Source organism: Pteropus alecto, unplaced genomic scaffold (assembly GCF_000325575.1).
Source record: "Pteropus alecto unplaced genomic scaffold, ASM32557v1 scaffold270, whole genome shotgun sequence".
Lineage (NCBI taxonomy): Eukaryota > Metazoa > Chordata > Mammalia > Chiroptera > Pteropodidae > Pteropus > Pteropus alecto.
Window position 1 is genome coordinate 6,644,312 of NW_006430735.1, and position 14,083 is coordinate 6,658,394.

The following is a 14,083-nucleotide window of genomic DNA, read 5'->3' on the forward strand; positions in this document are numbered from 1 at the left end:
TCCTGCTCCAAACCCTAATCTTACTCTAATTCCTGCAATAATCACATTTAATCAGACTTCCTATATCCAGTCTTGCCTTCTTTCTAAATGATTGTTCATTATACATAGTGATTCATCTAAAACGCATATCTGATTCTGCCCTGTATTGCTTGAAACCCTTAAGTGCTCTTCATTGCTGTTAAAACAAATACACACTCCTTAACTCCTTACAAAGCCACCCATATCTGGCCCTTGCCACTTGACTACCCAACTACTTCCTTATACACTCACTATCTTTCAGGCATACTGAAGGATTGTTAATTTCTCAAGCAATGCTCCCCCTTGCCCCTGGACCTCTAGCCATGCTGTCTCCTCTGCTTGGAATGTTATTTCCCTTTATCTGCTAATTTCTATTTCCTTTTAGGTCTAAGCTTCTTTCAGGAAGAATTTCCTAACCCCACTCCATTCCAGTGTCAGACTTGCATTCCTTCCTGTGTACTCCAATACCTTGGATGCTTTCTATGATAGTACTTTTCATACTGACCTGTTAAACTTCCAAACTGGTGCATACCTAGTCCCACCTCCCCTCTCCAGGTTAATAGTGATTTGAAGAGATACACAAAGCCATAGGATGAATGGACATGCCTTCTGAATTTATCAGAGTCACTGAAAGGTTTGGAGAAGAAAAGATTTTAATACATATTAGTTTTATATTGAAAAATCTGTTATTAGGGATGCAATACTTCAGTGAATTTTTATGATAAAACACAATATTACAAAGAAATTTCCCTTTGTGTTACATTTCTTTTCTCCTGCCCAGACCCTCTCACCCCACACAGACATACCACAACATTCACTTTCCTCTGCCATTAAGATTATTTTACACTCCACTGCCACTTTTTAGGGAAAGTTTGAAAGTGGCTGCTAAGTAGTACTGTAATCACCAACTGACTGCAGTTTACCCAACTGGAATGTGAGCTCTGTGAGTACAGAAACATGGTTATCTTATTTACTGTTGTCTTTCCACATCTCCAAGCACATTTTTCCCCCCCAGGGGAAAGTACCCAGGAAATACTTTGTGAATAGTTGTTGGGTGGATATAAGGATATTGCCTTAACACCTTACCCAAAGTCTTTGTTCATTACCCTTTATAGTAAGATGTGAATTTAAGGTCTTATTTTTTGCCTCAGGAGATAACTTTTAAAAGTCATTTATATTTTTACTTTACCTTTAATTCCTACATTATCCTTTCATTAACTAATTTAGATAAGCATTCGGAATATCAGTACTATTTTGTTTCTCGTTATTTTTGCATCTCTTTTCCTAAGGTACCTCTTGGAATATACTTTGACTTTTCAGCTATTAAAGGTGCTAGAAATGATTAATTATAAAGAACATAACACTAGTATAGGTACAAACGAGGGGAGCAATTATATATCTGTATCTGTATATCTATATTTGTAAGTTTATGTATAGATACAGATGAAAATATTTCAGAGTGCTTTCTTTAACTTATATTTCTGTGTAACTTACCTACTTTTTAGTTATTAGCAAGTAAAGTAATTCACATTTGTTTTCTTTCTTTAGATGTGTACAGGGAGGAACTACTGCAATCCCTGGGGCTTTTGGATGTGGAAAGACGGTGATATCACAGTCTCTATCCAAGTATTCCAATAGTGATGTAATCATCTATGTAGGATGTGGTGAAAGAGGAAATGAGATGTCTGAAGTCCTTCGTGATTTCCCAGAGGTCTGTATTTACAAAGCTTCAAATAACATTCTACAGAAAATACCACTATTCAACTTTCATTGGCAATTAATAAAGCTTTGTGTTGGATCTGGAGCAATGCTCTCATTTGTCAAAGATCTTTTAAAGAATTTTCTAATTATATTTGCAATTCAATTTGTATATTCAAGGAAAGGAATTTGAATTTTTTGGTCAGACACTTGAAAATTTCTTTTTGTAGTCTGCTGGTTTTCAGTTTTTGGTAGAAAGATAAAATAGTCAATAGGTGTGAACTTGAGATAGGTTTTATACAATCTACTAGTTACTGTAGTAATGTTGCTTTTTCCAAAAAATAATGGAGATCACTTATGAAATGGAGATAATGGCTATCTTTGTTACAGCACAGTGGGACAGAGAGAAGAGATTGGAGGGATGGAGAATATTACCTTGGGAACACTGATTAGAAGAGAGATTAAATATATACTTACAAGTGGAAAAAAAAAGAGACAAATGTTCTATTCAGAAATTAGATGATCACTAATAGATTGTTTGTCTCTAGCTCACTATGGAAGTTGATGGTAAGGTAGAGTCAATTATGAAGAGGACAGCTTTGGTAGCCAATACCTCCAACATGCCTGTGGCTGCCAGAGAAGCCTCCATTTATACTGGTGAGTATATGAATTGGAATAAAAGCAGTTAACATCTGTTCTTAAGCTGAAAACTAGCACCAAACTTTTTCTTTTCCTAAGAACTTTTCTTTAATTCTAAAATACCTCCATACCTACAACCATATCCTTTGTTTTTAAAAAATATTTTACTTATTATATCTTGAGAATATATCAGTATAAGATATTTATAGAGTTGCCCCAATCTTTTTAATGACTATAAAATGAATATCTTCGACTACTGTGTTTTTTTCCCCTTATAATTTTTACCATTGACCTATCTCTGAATATACCTGTATCTCTATAACCTGAATTATCAGCTTTGAATTAGTATATTTTGGCTGCTGGATATGAAAGATAAGAATATCATTATGTTTATATATTACCTTCCATTGTGCTCTCACTTTTATCCCAGCTTTTAGTACTTTTATTTCTATATTTCTAGGACTTATAATACATTCTGATCCATAACCATAAACTCAGTATTTGTTTTAGTCTTAGACCTATAGTAAAATGAAATCAGCGCTCACTGGCAGTCCTTTGGCTACAATTTCTCCATTTGTTTTGTGATTGTCTAAAATTTTTGGAAGTTTCTTCAAGAAAGTCTTATGGAAACTATATTCCTTGAATTCTTGTTTTTTTATTGGTTTGATTTTTTTTCTACTGCCTTTAAATTTTAACAATAGTTTGGCTGAGTATAAAATTTTTGGATCATATTTCTTTCCTTGCATCTTATTCTGGCATTGAATGCTGATGAGAGATCTGATGCTGATCTGCTTTTTTCCCTTTAATAGGTGATTTTTCTTTTTGCCCCAAGGGATTTCTTTTTGACTTTGGAAGCTCATAACTTTATTAGGATGTATTACAGTATTGGTAGTTTTGATGATTTTTTCCTGCGACAGTATACCCTTTCAATCTATGAGTATGCTTTTATTTTGGAAAATTTTTGAGAATTGTTTCTGAAACTTTTCCTCTTCCATTATGGTTATCTTCTTCAAGCTAGACATACTGAATCTCCTTTATCTGTTTTCATATTTATCATTTTCTCTCTAATCTTTTTTATTTAGCCTTTTGTCCATATGTTCACAAGATAATGGTGTTTATTTTTTTGTGTTGCTTCTAATAAAACCTTCAATTTCTTCCAGCTCTTTGTTGAATTCTGCTGGCTCATGAAACATCTTTTCTGATCTTACCATATGTTCCTTGAGGTTTTACTTTGGTAGGATGCATTATGTGGTAGGATTTTCTTTTATTAATTAATTGTGGTCATAGTTTTCATCTGTTCCTTGGCAGATTGTTTGACCACCATTATAGTCTACTCTTCTACTTTCTTGGTTTTTTTTTTTTTTCTTTTTTTTGGTTCTTATATTGGTGTTTATTATTACTGTTACTACTCTTTCCAGGAGATGGGTGGGGGTGACTGTTACTATGGTCCAGGGTAGCAGGAATTCCTCATGATAATCTGCGAAGTTTGTTATGGCATGGAATTGTGTAAGTTATTTTACTCTTTTCCTTTTTTACTCTGTTCCTATTTCATGCCAATAAAAATTTGCAGCTGCAAGGCCACTTACAATGATTTCTTTGTCTTCCACCCTGCCTCGCCAACTTTTTACTTACTGAAAAAGAGGAGTTTGCTACCTGCATTTTATTTGTCCCAATCTCCCTGCTTCTCCTTGATGCCATACTGGGTCCAAGGAACTTCTAGCACTAGCCCTATACTCCTTTTGCAGTGTCCCAAATAAACGATCCTTGGTTTTGCCCCTGAGGAGGTATCTCCTAGTTTGCAGAAGCTTAATATGAGATGTTCATGTAGCCTCAGGTGAAGTCTTGGTGCATTCCCACACCATTGTTTGATTTTTACCTCATTTAGGTGGCTTTGCTCATTATTTTGTTGTAGAGCTAAATATGACCCTAATTTTTGATGATAGAGTTTGTGTTTCAGTATTTCTTGTTCTTCTTGTTTGGTGGTTACTTTGATGACAAGAAGAAGAAAGTGACATGTTCATCTACTATTTTAAGACAGAAAGTCTACCTACTTCTTTTAAATGGCTATACAGTATCACTTTGTATGGATATGTGAGCATCTATTTAACCAGCTTCCTTTTAGTGGACCCATAGATTATTGGTAGTTTTTTTTTTTTTGATGTCACAAACTTTGCATTACTAAAACATTCTTGTGCATATTTTTTACACTGTTTCTTTGCATGTTTTGTGTGTACATTTCTCTGTACATTTTTGTAAGTTCTTAGAAGCAAAATTGCTAAAAATACAACTATTAATACAGATTTTAGATTATGATAGCCCTTCAAAAGGAATAACAGTGAGAGTTCTTTTTTTCACATCTTCACTAATGCTAGTTTTTTCAGCACTTTTTATGATAGTTATCAAACATACAAAAGTTGAAGGAATGTTACAGTGAACACTCATGTACCCAGTACCTAGATTTGACAATTAATATATTAATATTCCTGCTTTATTAAGTGCCTATGTAGTCTGTTCTTAACAGTGAGCTATTATCTTTCCTGTGCATATTAATCACTTGAAAACTACCTTCTCTCTGTTTTCCTTTGAATAGTAGTTGTTTTTCATTCTGATTTATAAAAGCTCTTTGAAATTAGTCTTTTATCTGTCCCAAGTTGCACGTTTTCCCAGTTTGCTCATCTTTTGATTTTGTCTGAGGTTTTATTTTTTTCCCCTGGTAAGGCACTGATACCTTTAGATCTTATGAAAGAGGTCTGTGAAACTTCTTTGAGGTTTACTCAGTGTATCTGTCTCTTCTACCAAGTTTTTCTAATATATACACACAAGTATTAGTGAATGTCATCATAGAAACTTGAAACATAGCCGTGCTTGTGTAAGAGAGGATCTGATTTTATTATCAGGTTGAAATATATAAGAATTATTGTGTTTTTAAAGCCTTAATAATGATAGGTAATATATTTTTAAAGACTTTGTTCATACCCTTTTCTGGAAGCCTCAGAAATCAATATTTTTTATTCTGAAAGATGTACTATGATAAATAGTTAAGTGATGAATTTTCCAGCCACTATTTTGTTTTACTTAATATAAGCCTCTGTTTTTTTTTTTTTACTGGTAAAATAAAGGAATTAGGGCCATAGATTTTGGGACTCTTATAATCTAGCAACAACCATACATTTCTAATGTCTTAGAGTAGCATAGTTCTTTGTACTTTCCAGAGGATATTTATATGTATCATTTAATCTGATGTGTACAGGTAGATAGCAGAAGTTTTTCCGTTTTAACAGATTAGAAAACCACATTGGAAAATGAAGTTACTTCGCTAAGGTTAATGACAGAATAGAAACTAGAACCCAGGACTTCTTTCTGTATATTAGGTTCTTCTAAGTAGTTTACTATATGTGACTTTACAAGACAGGATCTAATCTGCATAGCAGAATGATCTGGATAATTTAAGATATTACTCATGTTAATAACATGTTACTTTTGAAAAATAACCAAATAAGCTAATTAGTTAATGGTATTTTGGTATGTATGTATATGAAACATAGAAAAAACACTATATTGGAATTTAATTTCAGACTTAATTATATTAATAGGAAAAAGAATAGGAGGAAAAAGCCTTTCCTGCTTTTTAAAATGTGTATTATATTAAGGTAGAGTAGGCTGTGACCACAAATAAATCCCAGTATAATTGCTCAATATAATAGATGTTTATTTCAGGGGCTTAGGGTAATCTTTACTCTGTCATTCTGGGCTGGGACCCAGGCTGAAAAGAGATCTTTCATTTCAGCACATGCCTTCCAGATTTCCTGGGAGCTCTCTCCCTCTCAGTAAGCTAGAAGAAAGAAAGAAAGAATGGAAGGGTTTGTGGCTTGCCTGGCGATGGGACGTATTACTTTGAATTATATTCCATTGGCTGGAGGTCAGTTACACAGCCACACCTAAATGCAAAGGAGAATAGAAAATATAATTCAACTATGTGCCAACTGAAGAACTGATTTTGGTGAACAGCTAGCAGTCTATTTCATGTACATACTGCTTTAAAATTTTCCTAAGGGTAAAAAGTCAGAATTATACCTTGTATGATTATAACTTGTAATATTTTTCCCAATTTAGGAATTACACTGTCAGAATATTTCCGTGACATGGGCTATAATGTTAGTATGATGGCTGACTCAACCTCTAGATGGGCTGAGGCCCTGAGAGAAATCTCTGGTCGCTTAGCTGAAATGCCTGCAGGTAAGTCTTTGAATTACTCATTATGTAAGCAAAACTGATAGGATTTGGGGGGCTGCCCTAGAATCTCTCTTTGTAAATTTCTTTTCATTTTTCAGATAGTGGATATCCTGCATATCTTGGTGCCCGTCTGGCCTCTTTCTATGAGCGAGCAGGCAGGGTGAAATGTCTTGGAAATCCTGAAAGAGAAGGGAGTGTCAGCATTGTAGGAGCGTAAGCACCTAAACCGTTTACTTTTTAAAGGAAAAAAGGGCCATTTATTTTAAAGAGAAAATATTTAGCCCCCTTTGAGGGCAGCGATTCTTAATCAAGTTTGCACTCCAGAGTCACCCAAGGAGCTCTTAGGTCATATCTACATGTTTTCTTCTATAAATGTGACTTGACTGATTTATTACATTTAAGTCACAATATACTAGGAATAACTTACAAAATTATAGACACATTAAGGTAAGATTATTTCATGATAAAAAAATGTGCAGATATCTGAGCTTCATCTATTTGATTAGAATAATGAAACTGGTTATAATAAACAATCTGTCTCATTTCTCTTATAGAAAGTATTTGATAGTTATCATTCTTATTTGCAATTTAATACTGGTTTCTAGTTAAGTTTTTATGTAAGATTTTCTTTCAAAGGTCGTTTCTAAAGTTATTTATAATAAAAAGTTGTTTATATCAAAATTGACTTTTAGATACAAGTTATTTTTCATAAGCATTTCTAATGACTTTTTTCTTTTAAATTTAGAGTTTCTCCACCTGGTGGTGATTTTTCTGACCCAGTTACATCTGCTACTCTTGGTATTGTTCAGGTATATCTTTTCTAGTGTAGTCAACTGCCCAACTCACCACCACCTCCCCTCCCGCATGGGCTATTCTGATGTTCTGCAAATCATCATGAAGTATTTAATTTACTCACTATAAAGAGTAGGCAATGGTAAAGTCTGTTTTAGTATTTTCAGAGCAGTCTTATCACTGAGAACCTTTAATGCTGTCTGTTCTTTGTTAGCTCTTTTCCTATGGTTTACAATAAAAAAATCTATAAATGGAAAATACATCCAAACCCTAGGTAGAGAATGTATCTGCATAATGGCAAAACTCAGAAGTTTTTTTCTCCTCGTGGTGTAGTCCAAGGCAGATGATCCTATCAGAAGGCAGCTCTTTTCCAGTCAGTAGTAATTCAGAGACCAGGGCTTCTTCCATTTTGTGGCTCTACTATCTCCTATCCTAGTAGTCTTCTGCGTCTGGCTGTCACATGAGGAAACTGGAGAAGGCACACCCACTTTCTGAACCTTCGGCTCAAAAGTGGTTGCTCCACCCATTCTGTTAGCCAAGCACAGTGAAAGCCAAGCTGGAAAATATAGTGTCTGTCCAGGCACCTGCTTCTCAGTGACAAAGCTTGAATTTTAGTGGAAGCTAGCTAACTTGGCCATTAAAAGAAACCCAAATAAAAGAAGCATGCAAATAGGGCTGTAGTAAAAAAAAAAAAAGTTGATATGTTCATAAGTATATGTATTATTCATATGGGATAAAATAGAATATTTCTTGTGTTTTCATCAGTATCATATTAAAAGAAATGGCAGAGGCTAAATTTACAGCTCTCAAGGTCTTTGACCTTTGCTAAAATTTCGAGTTGTAAATTGCAAGTAAAGGGGGAGCAAAGTTAGGGATGCATAAAATATATGTGAACGTTTGGCCTCAGAAAAATAACTTGTTAGATCTTATTGGGTTGTCATTTCATGATGGAGAATTGAATTTAATCAGAACATTTAGTGGTTTTTAATCAAAGTACAGTCTATTGTATCTTACTAGGCATTTTCTGGTTCATTTGTTTATATGGTACCATAATAAACTTCAAAACAGTCAGTTTTTCTTTCTGCTATCTGATTTGACACACTATTAAGGAAATTCAAGTAAATTTTGCATTTGATTATAGATACTACCCATCCTGAAACTTGAAAGGAATGTATTTTTTAATTGTAAGTTTTATTCTATTTCAGTTATACTTGGTATATACTAAAAAGATATATAATTTGACCAAAAATTGCATATTTAGAACAAATATACATCAGTACTTTTTTAAAACTTCTTATTTTTTAAGACAAATTTCTTTTGTTTTGAAATCAGGTATTCTGGGGCTTAGATAAGAAACTAGCCCAACGTAAGCATTTCCCCTCTGTTAATTGGCTAATCAGCTACAGCAAGTATATGCGTGCCTTGGATGAGTACTATGACAAACACTTCACAGAATTTGTTCCTCTGAGGACCAAGGCTAAGGAGATTCTGCAGGAAGAGGAAGACCTGGCAGAAATTGTGCAGCTTGTGGGAAAGGTGAGTCATAAAATCCCATGGAGGACAGATCTGTGAGTTACACTTGGATATGCAAAATCCGCCTAACAAAATATTTTTAAACTAATAGAATTTTAGATTATTCCTTTATCCAGAAGATATTTGAGGGACCTACTTTTATTATGGAAGGTAGAACAATGATTATTTTGATTTTCTATTGCTAAGTAACAAACTACTCTGACTGACACTTACTGGCTTAAACAAGGTTTTATTGTTCATGGTTTGGGGTTGATGGGCTCAGTTTGGCATTCTTATTTGGTGATCCACATGCAATTACAGTTATACAGTGGCCGAAGCTGAAGTCATCTGAAAATTCCTTCCCTCATGTGTCTAATGCCTGGGATGGAATGGCTAGAACAGCTAAGGATTGGCTGGGCATTTCTCTCTCTATATGATATGTTCACATGGCAGTTCAGGGCTCTCAAAGTGAGTACTAAAAAAAGAAAGGAAGTGGAAACCACCAGCTTCTTAAACCTGGGCCCCCAAATGAGTATAATATGACTTCTGTCTTATTGTTTTAATCAAAGAATCCACCACAGAGCTTGCCCAGATTCAAGGGGAGGGGTTTTCACTTAAGATTGGTCAGTTAAAAGAAATAACTAAATTGTTAGGGCCTTTATATTCTTTTCAATTATTTATAGTACTAAGCGTGGTCCTGGTTTCATTAGATGAGAAAGAAACATTTGATTTACTTTTATTTCTTGAAATAGAATATACCTGTCACCAACCAAATTAGAGATGGTAGAGTTAGGATCTATTAACATACATTTTTTCAGGAGCACTAGTGTTAAGAAGGATTGGATTTGGTTGTAGTTCCTCTAATAATTAGCTATGTGACCTTAAACAAGTGGACTTACATGTCTATGTCTTGATGTTTCAAAGGAAGATAGTGTGATTAAATTTGGCCAAATTAAATTCTATAATTGAATGACTTCTCAGATAGTGTGCAGTGCTAGTCAGGACTCTGAGAATTTGCTATCTAGTTCTCTTTTTTTATACCTTGTAAAGTCACTTCCCAATTTTTTCCAAAAAAGGGTAATATTAGTAGATAGCTAGCATGTGTTAAAGACTCATTTATAAATGAGTACTGTAACCCTATAAGATGAACAAGAAACAGAAGACATTCAAAACCAGACAAAGGCAATATAAGAAAAAATTACAGGCTCATTTTGTTTATGAATGTAGGTATTAAATTTTAAATTAAGCTTACTAGATCCAGCAGGGCACTAAAAATAACAACCTGATATATTATGAGGAAATAAAGTTTATCTCAAAAATACAAAATGATTCAACCCAGAAAATCTACTGTTGTAAGTCACCAATATAATTAATGAAATGAAAAAAGGACAACTCAACCAATGAAGAAATACTGAATAAATATTTGAAGTTCATTATTTATGATCTTTAGAAATCTCTTAGCAAACATGGAATTGAAGAGAACATCCTTAATTTGTTAAAAGTAACATACTAAAACCTTGGGAAAACATTTGAATGAAAATATTTTCAGTGCATTCTGTTTAAAAATCAAGATTAAGACAAGAATACCTACTATTATTACTTGTGTTTAATAAAATACCAGAGATCCTAATCAATAATGTTAGAAAAGAAAAAATAAAAGCTGTAAACAAAGATTAAAATGTCATTGTTTATAGATAAATATGCTCATGTAACTAGAAAAATAACAATTAACAGAGAAACAATTAGAACTAACAAGAGTTTGGTGAGGGTTTTAGAGTCAAGATAAACATTAAAAAAATTGACTTTCTATTTGCAATAAATTAGAAAACAAAACTGAAAATAAGATGTCCACAGCAGCAACAGAAACTAGAATATAAGAATTAACCAAAAATACATATTTCTTCAATAGGAAACATTTTAAAACTAGTAAATGAAGCAAGATAAGAAAACAAAGAGAAACAGTCCATGTTCCTGGATGGACTTACTAGAAAGATACAACTTCTCTTTAATCTATAAATTCGATGTCATGTCAATCAAATTTCCCATTGAATCTTCTGAGCAAAGCAGTAATCGTTCCAAAATTTATTTGTTATCATAAAGATTCACAACCTTAAAAAAAGAATAGTAAAGAGGGAGCTTTTCCTCTATGGGATATAAATATAAAACTATAATATGGTATTGGTGAAATAACAGACAAGTAGATCAGTGAAACAGAATACAGACACATTCATGTATATATGGACATAAAGATGGCACCACAATTCAAGTGAGAGATGGCTAGATTGTTTCAATAATGAGGGAAAACTGTTTATTATTTGGAGAATAGTTTCCCTGGTCCTAAACAAGTTTCTTTAAATGACACTCTAGCCTATCTATAGATCTTTAAGTTATCATTGGCTCATGGTTAATCTTATCAGTGAAATAAAGTGTTTCTTTTTTATATGAAGTAAGTAAGTAAATAAATAAATAAGAATCACTTCCTAATTCTACATCCAAAGTTAGAGTCCAGATAGATTAGCAATTTAAGTTTGAAAGATAAGACTTTCAAGTTAATAGAAAACAGATCTTAAGAGAATATCTTTGTGATCTAGGGTTGAAAAACTTCTTAAATAAACTCCCATATGCAGAAACAATAAAACAAAAATTTGTTTTGATTTCATAAAAAGTAAGGATTTTTTGTTTAAAAAAGACACACCATGGATAAAGCTAGCAAACAAGTGACTGACTGAGAGAGGGAGCTTACAACATCTAAAATTGACGGACTAATAATGTTTAAAATGTACAAAGAACTGGAAGTTAACAAGAAGACCAGAACTGCAACAGAAATATGGGCAAAGGAAAGAGTAGAGAGATTATGGAAGAGAAGACACAAAAGATTAACACGCCTCTGGAGAAAAGCTCGAACAGCAGTGAGATATCATGTTACACTGGTTAGAACAGCAAATATGAGAAAGCTGGATAGTGCCAAGTGTTATGGAGATAGAGGAACTGGTGTACTCTTGGTGGGAGTGTCATCTGGTGTTGGCTTTGTAGAGAGCAGTCTGACGGTACTTGCTTGTATATCTTGTGACCTAACTGTTCTGCTTGTTGATATATATTTCAAAAGAAATTCTCATACAGGTCCTTAAATGGATGTGTTTGTACTGGCAGGGAGTTAGAGGAAATCGTTAAGTGCCCTTTACAGGGAGTGAAAATGAAAGGTAAAAACAGGGAAGTTAAATACCATGGAAAACAAACTATGCAAGAGCTGGAAGCAGCAGTCTATGTGACACACAGCAACAAGGATAGATCTTAAAAACAAAGTGCCAAAAACACAAGTAAGACTGCTCTACATAACTTTAAATGCTAATATAAAATAAAAATCAAATTTTACATGAATTTATGCAAATGAAAGGATAAACAGAAAACATTTTACTATTTACGTGTGGTCACATAGGGGTTAGGGATAAAAGGGGTTAAAAAGGAAGAAGAAAAGAAACCACCAAAGACCTGATCTTAACTCCTAAGGAGCTCAATGCACTTAGATAACACAAGACTGCAGTTAACTCACTGGGCCTGTCACGTTCCCACAAATCTCAACAGATCTTTACTTGTTGGGCTGATAGAGTGATTGCAAAAGTTAAAGCTTTTGAGGTAGTGATATTTAAAGAGTGAAACTGTGACAGCAATACCAATAAAATAGCACTCAGATGTAGTTAAGTACATGCTTACTTTGCATTTACATTGTTCTAAATACCATGTAATATTAAATCTAAAAAATTAACTTTGTGGGCAGTATAGATTTTTGTGAAACTTAAAACTGAGAATTCCGATAATTAAGATAGCAAGCTAATATATGAAAAAGAAAGTATTGCCAAAAAAGAACATTTTTTGTACATACTTGTTCCTGCCTGCACTTAATTCGCAATAGTTAAGAGGTTAAAGCAACCCAAATGCTCTTCAACCAGTGACTGGATAAACAAAACATGACACACACACACACACACACACAAAGAAAAAACAGTGGAATATTCTTCAGCCATAAAAAGGAAGGAAAATTCAAATACATGTTACAACGTGGATGAACCTTGAGGACATTTCATTAAGTGAAGTGTGTCGACATAAGAGACGCCCAAACCTGTAGAGAATTTTTATAAGATATTATTTGAGGCAAGCTGATGACAGTGCTGGGAAGCAAGATCTCAAATGCTTTAGAGAAGGACAATTTTGCTGTTTCTTTTATCCCTTTCTTTTATACCTTTAAGGAAAGAAAGGAAGATTACTTGAGGGTGAGAGATATAGGATAGTTAACATGGTTGTGTGCTCCCTTGAGGGTAGTTAGCCTTGGAGGGGTCTAAAAAAGGATTAATACTATCATTTCAAAAGTGTGTTAACCTAGGTGCACCAAAACAATGGACAGGGCTTGCTTAAACCTTTTATTAAAGAAGTTATATGCCTGGGGCGTGACTACCCACCATGACCTGTTCAGTTAAGAATCTATGATCAGATCGCCCTGTGAAGTTACTTTCTGTCATTGAACTTGCATATATTCCCTTCTTCCACAAATATTTGTCACAAAAAAACAAATACCATATGATTCCAGTTATATAAGGTATCTAAAGTAGTGAAATTTATAGAAACAAGAAAGTAGAATGGTGGTCACCAGAGGCTGCGGGGAGGAGGAAAAAGAGAATTGTTGTTTAATGGGTATAGAGTTTCAGATATGCAAGAAGAAGTTATGAAAATCACCTTTTTAGAACAATGTGAATATAGTGTACATTACTGAACTACACTTAAAAGTGGTTAAGATGATAAATTTTAGTTGTTTTTTTACCACAATAAAAAAAACCATCAAAAAACAGTTATGAAGTGAATTTATTAATAATAAGTGATGGCATATGATTATATAGTTTCTTCTTGCTCATTGATTTTAACCTTGTCCCACATTATGGAAGTAGATTTCTAAAATTACATATATTTTTTCTTCTAGGCTTCTCTAGCAGAAACAGATAAAATCACTCTGGAGGTAGCCAAACTTATCAAAGATGATTTCCTACAACAAAATGGATATACTCCTTATGACAGGTGAACCTTTCCTTCCATTTTTTATTTGAGGATTTTCTGTCGCGTTTTTTTATTCATTGCAAATTTATTATGCATTAGGAAACAACTTAAAAACCAACAACATAATAAAAAGATGTTATTTTTGTTC

The 14,083-nt window shown here is 33.6% G+C and overlaps 1 protein-coding gene across 10 annotated transcripts in view; it reads left to right on the forward strand.

Annotated features, from left to right (window-relative positions):
• The window catches only part of ATP6V1A (ATPase H+ transporting V1 subunit A), a 52,435-nt gene that overhangs the window by 30,103 nt on the left and 8,249 nt on the right, over positions 1 to 14,083 (forward strand). For all 10 annotated transcript variants that reach the window (XM_025051293.1, XM_025051307.1, XM_025051308.1 and 7 more), the window contains 7 exons: positions 1,567 to 1,729; positions 2,265 to 2,373; positions 6,469 to 6,591; positions 6,687 to 6,801; positions 7,334 to 7,397; positions 8,713 to 8,916; positions 13,862 to 13,956. In XM_025051293.1, the coding sequence (XP_024907061.1) occupies positions 1,567 to 1,729; positions 2,265 to 2,373; positions 6,469 to 6,591; positions 6,687 to 6,801; positions 7,334 to 7,397; positions 8,713 to 8,916; positions 13,862 to 13,956 (873 nt within the window). The remainder of the gene's footprint in view (positions 1 to 1,566; positions 1,730 to 2,264; positions 2,374 to 6,468; positions 6,592 to 6,686; positions 6,802 to 7,333; positions 7,398 to 8,712; positions 8,917 to 13,861; positions 13,957 to 14,083) is intronic.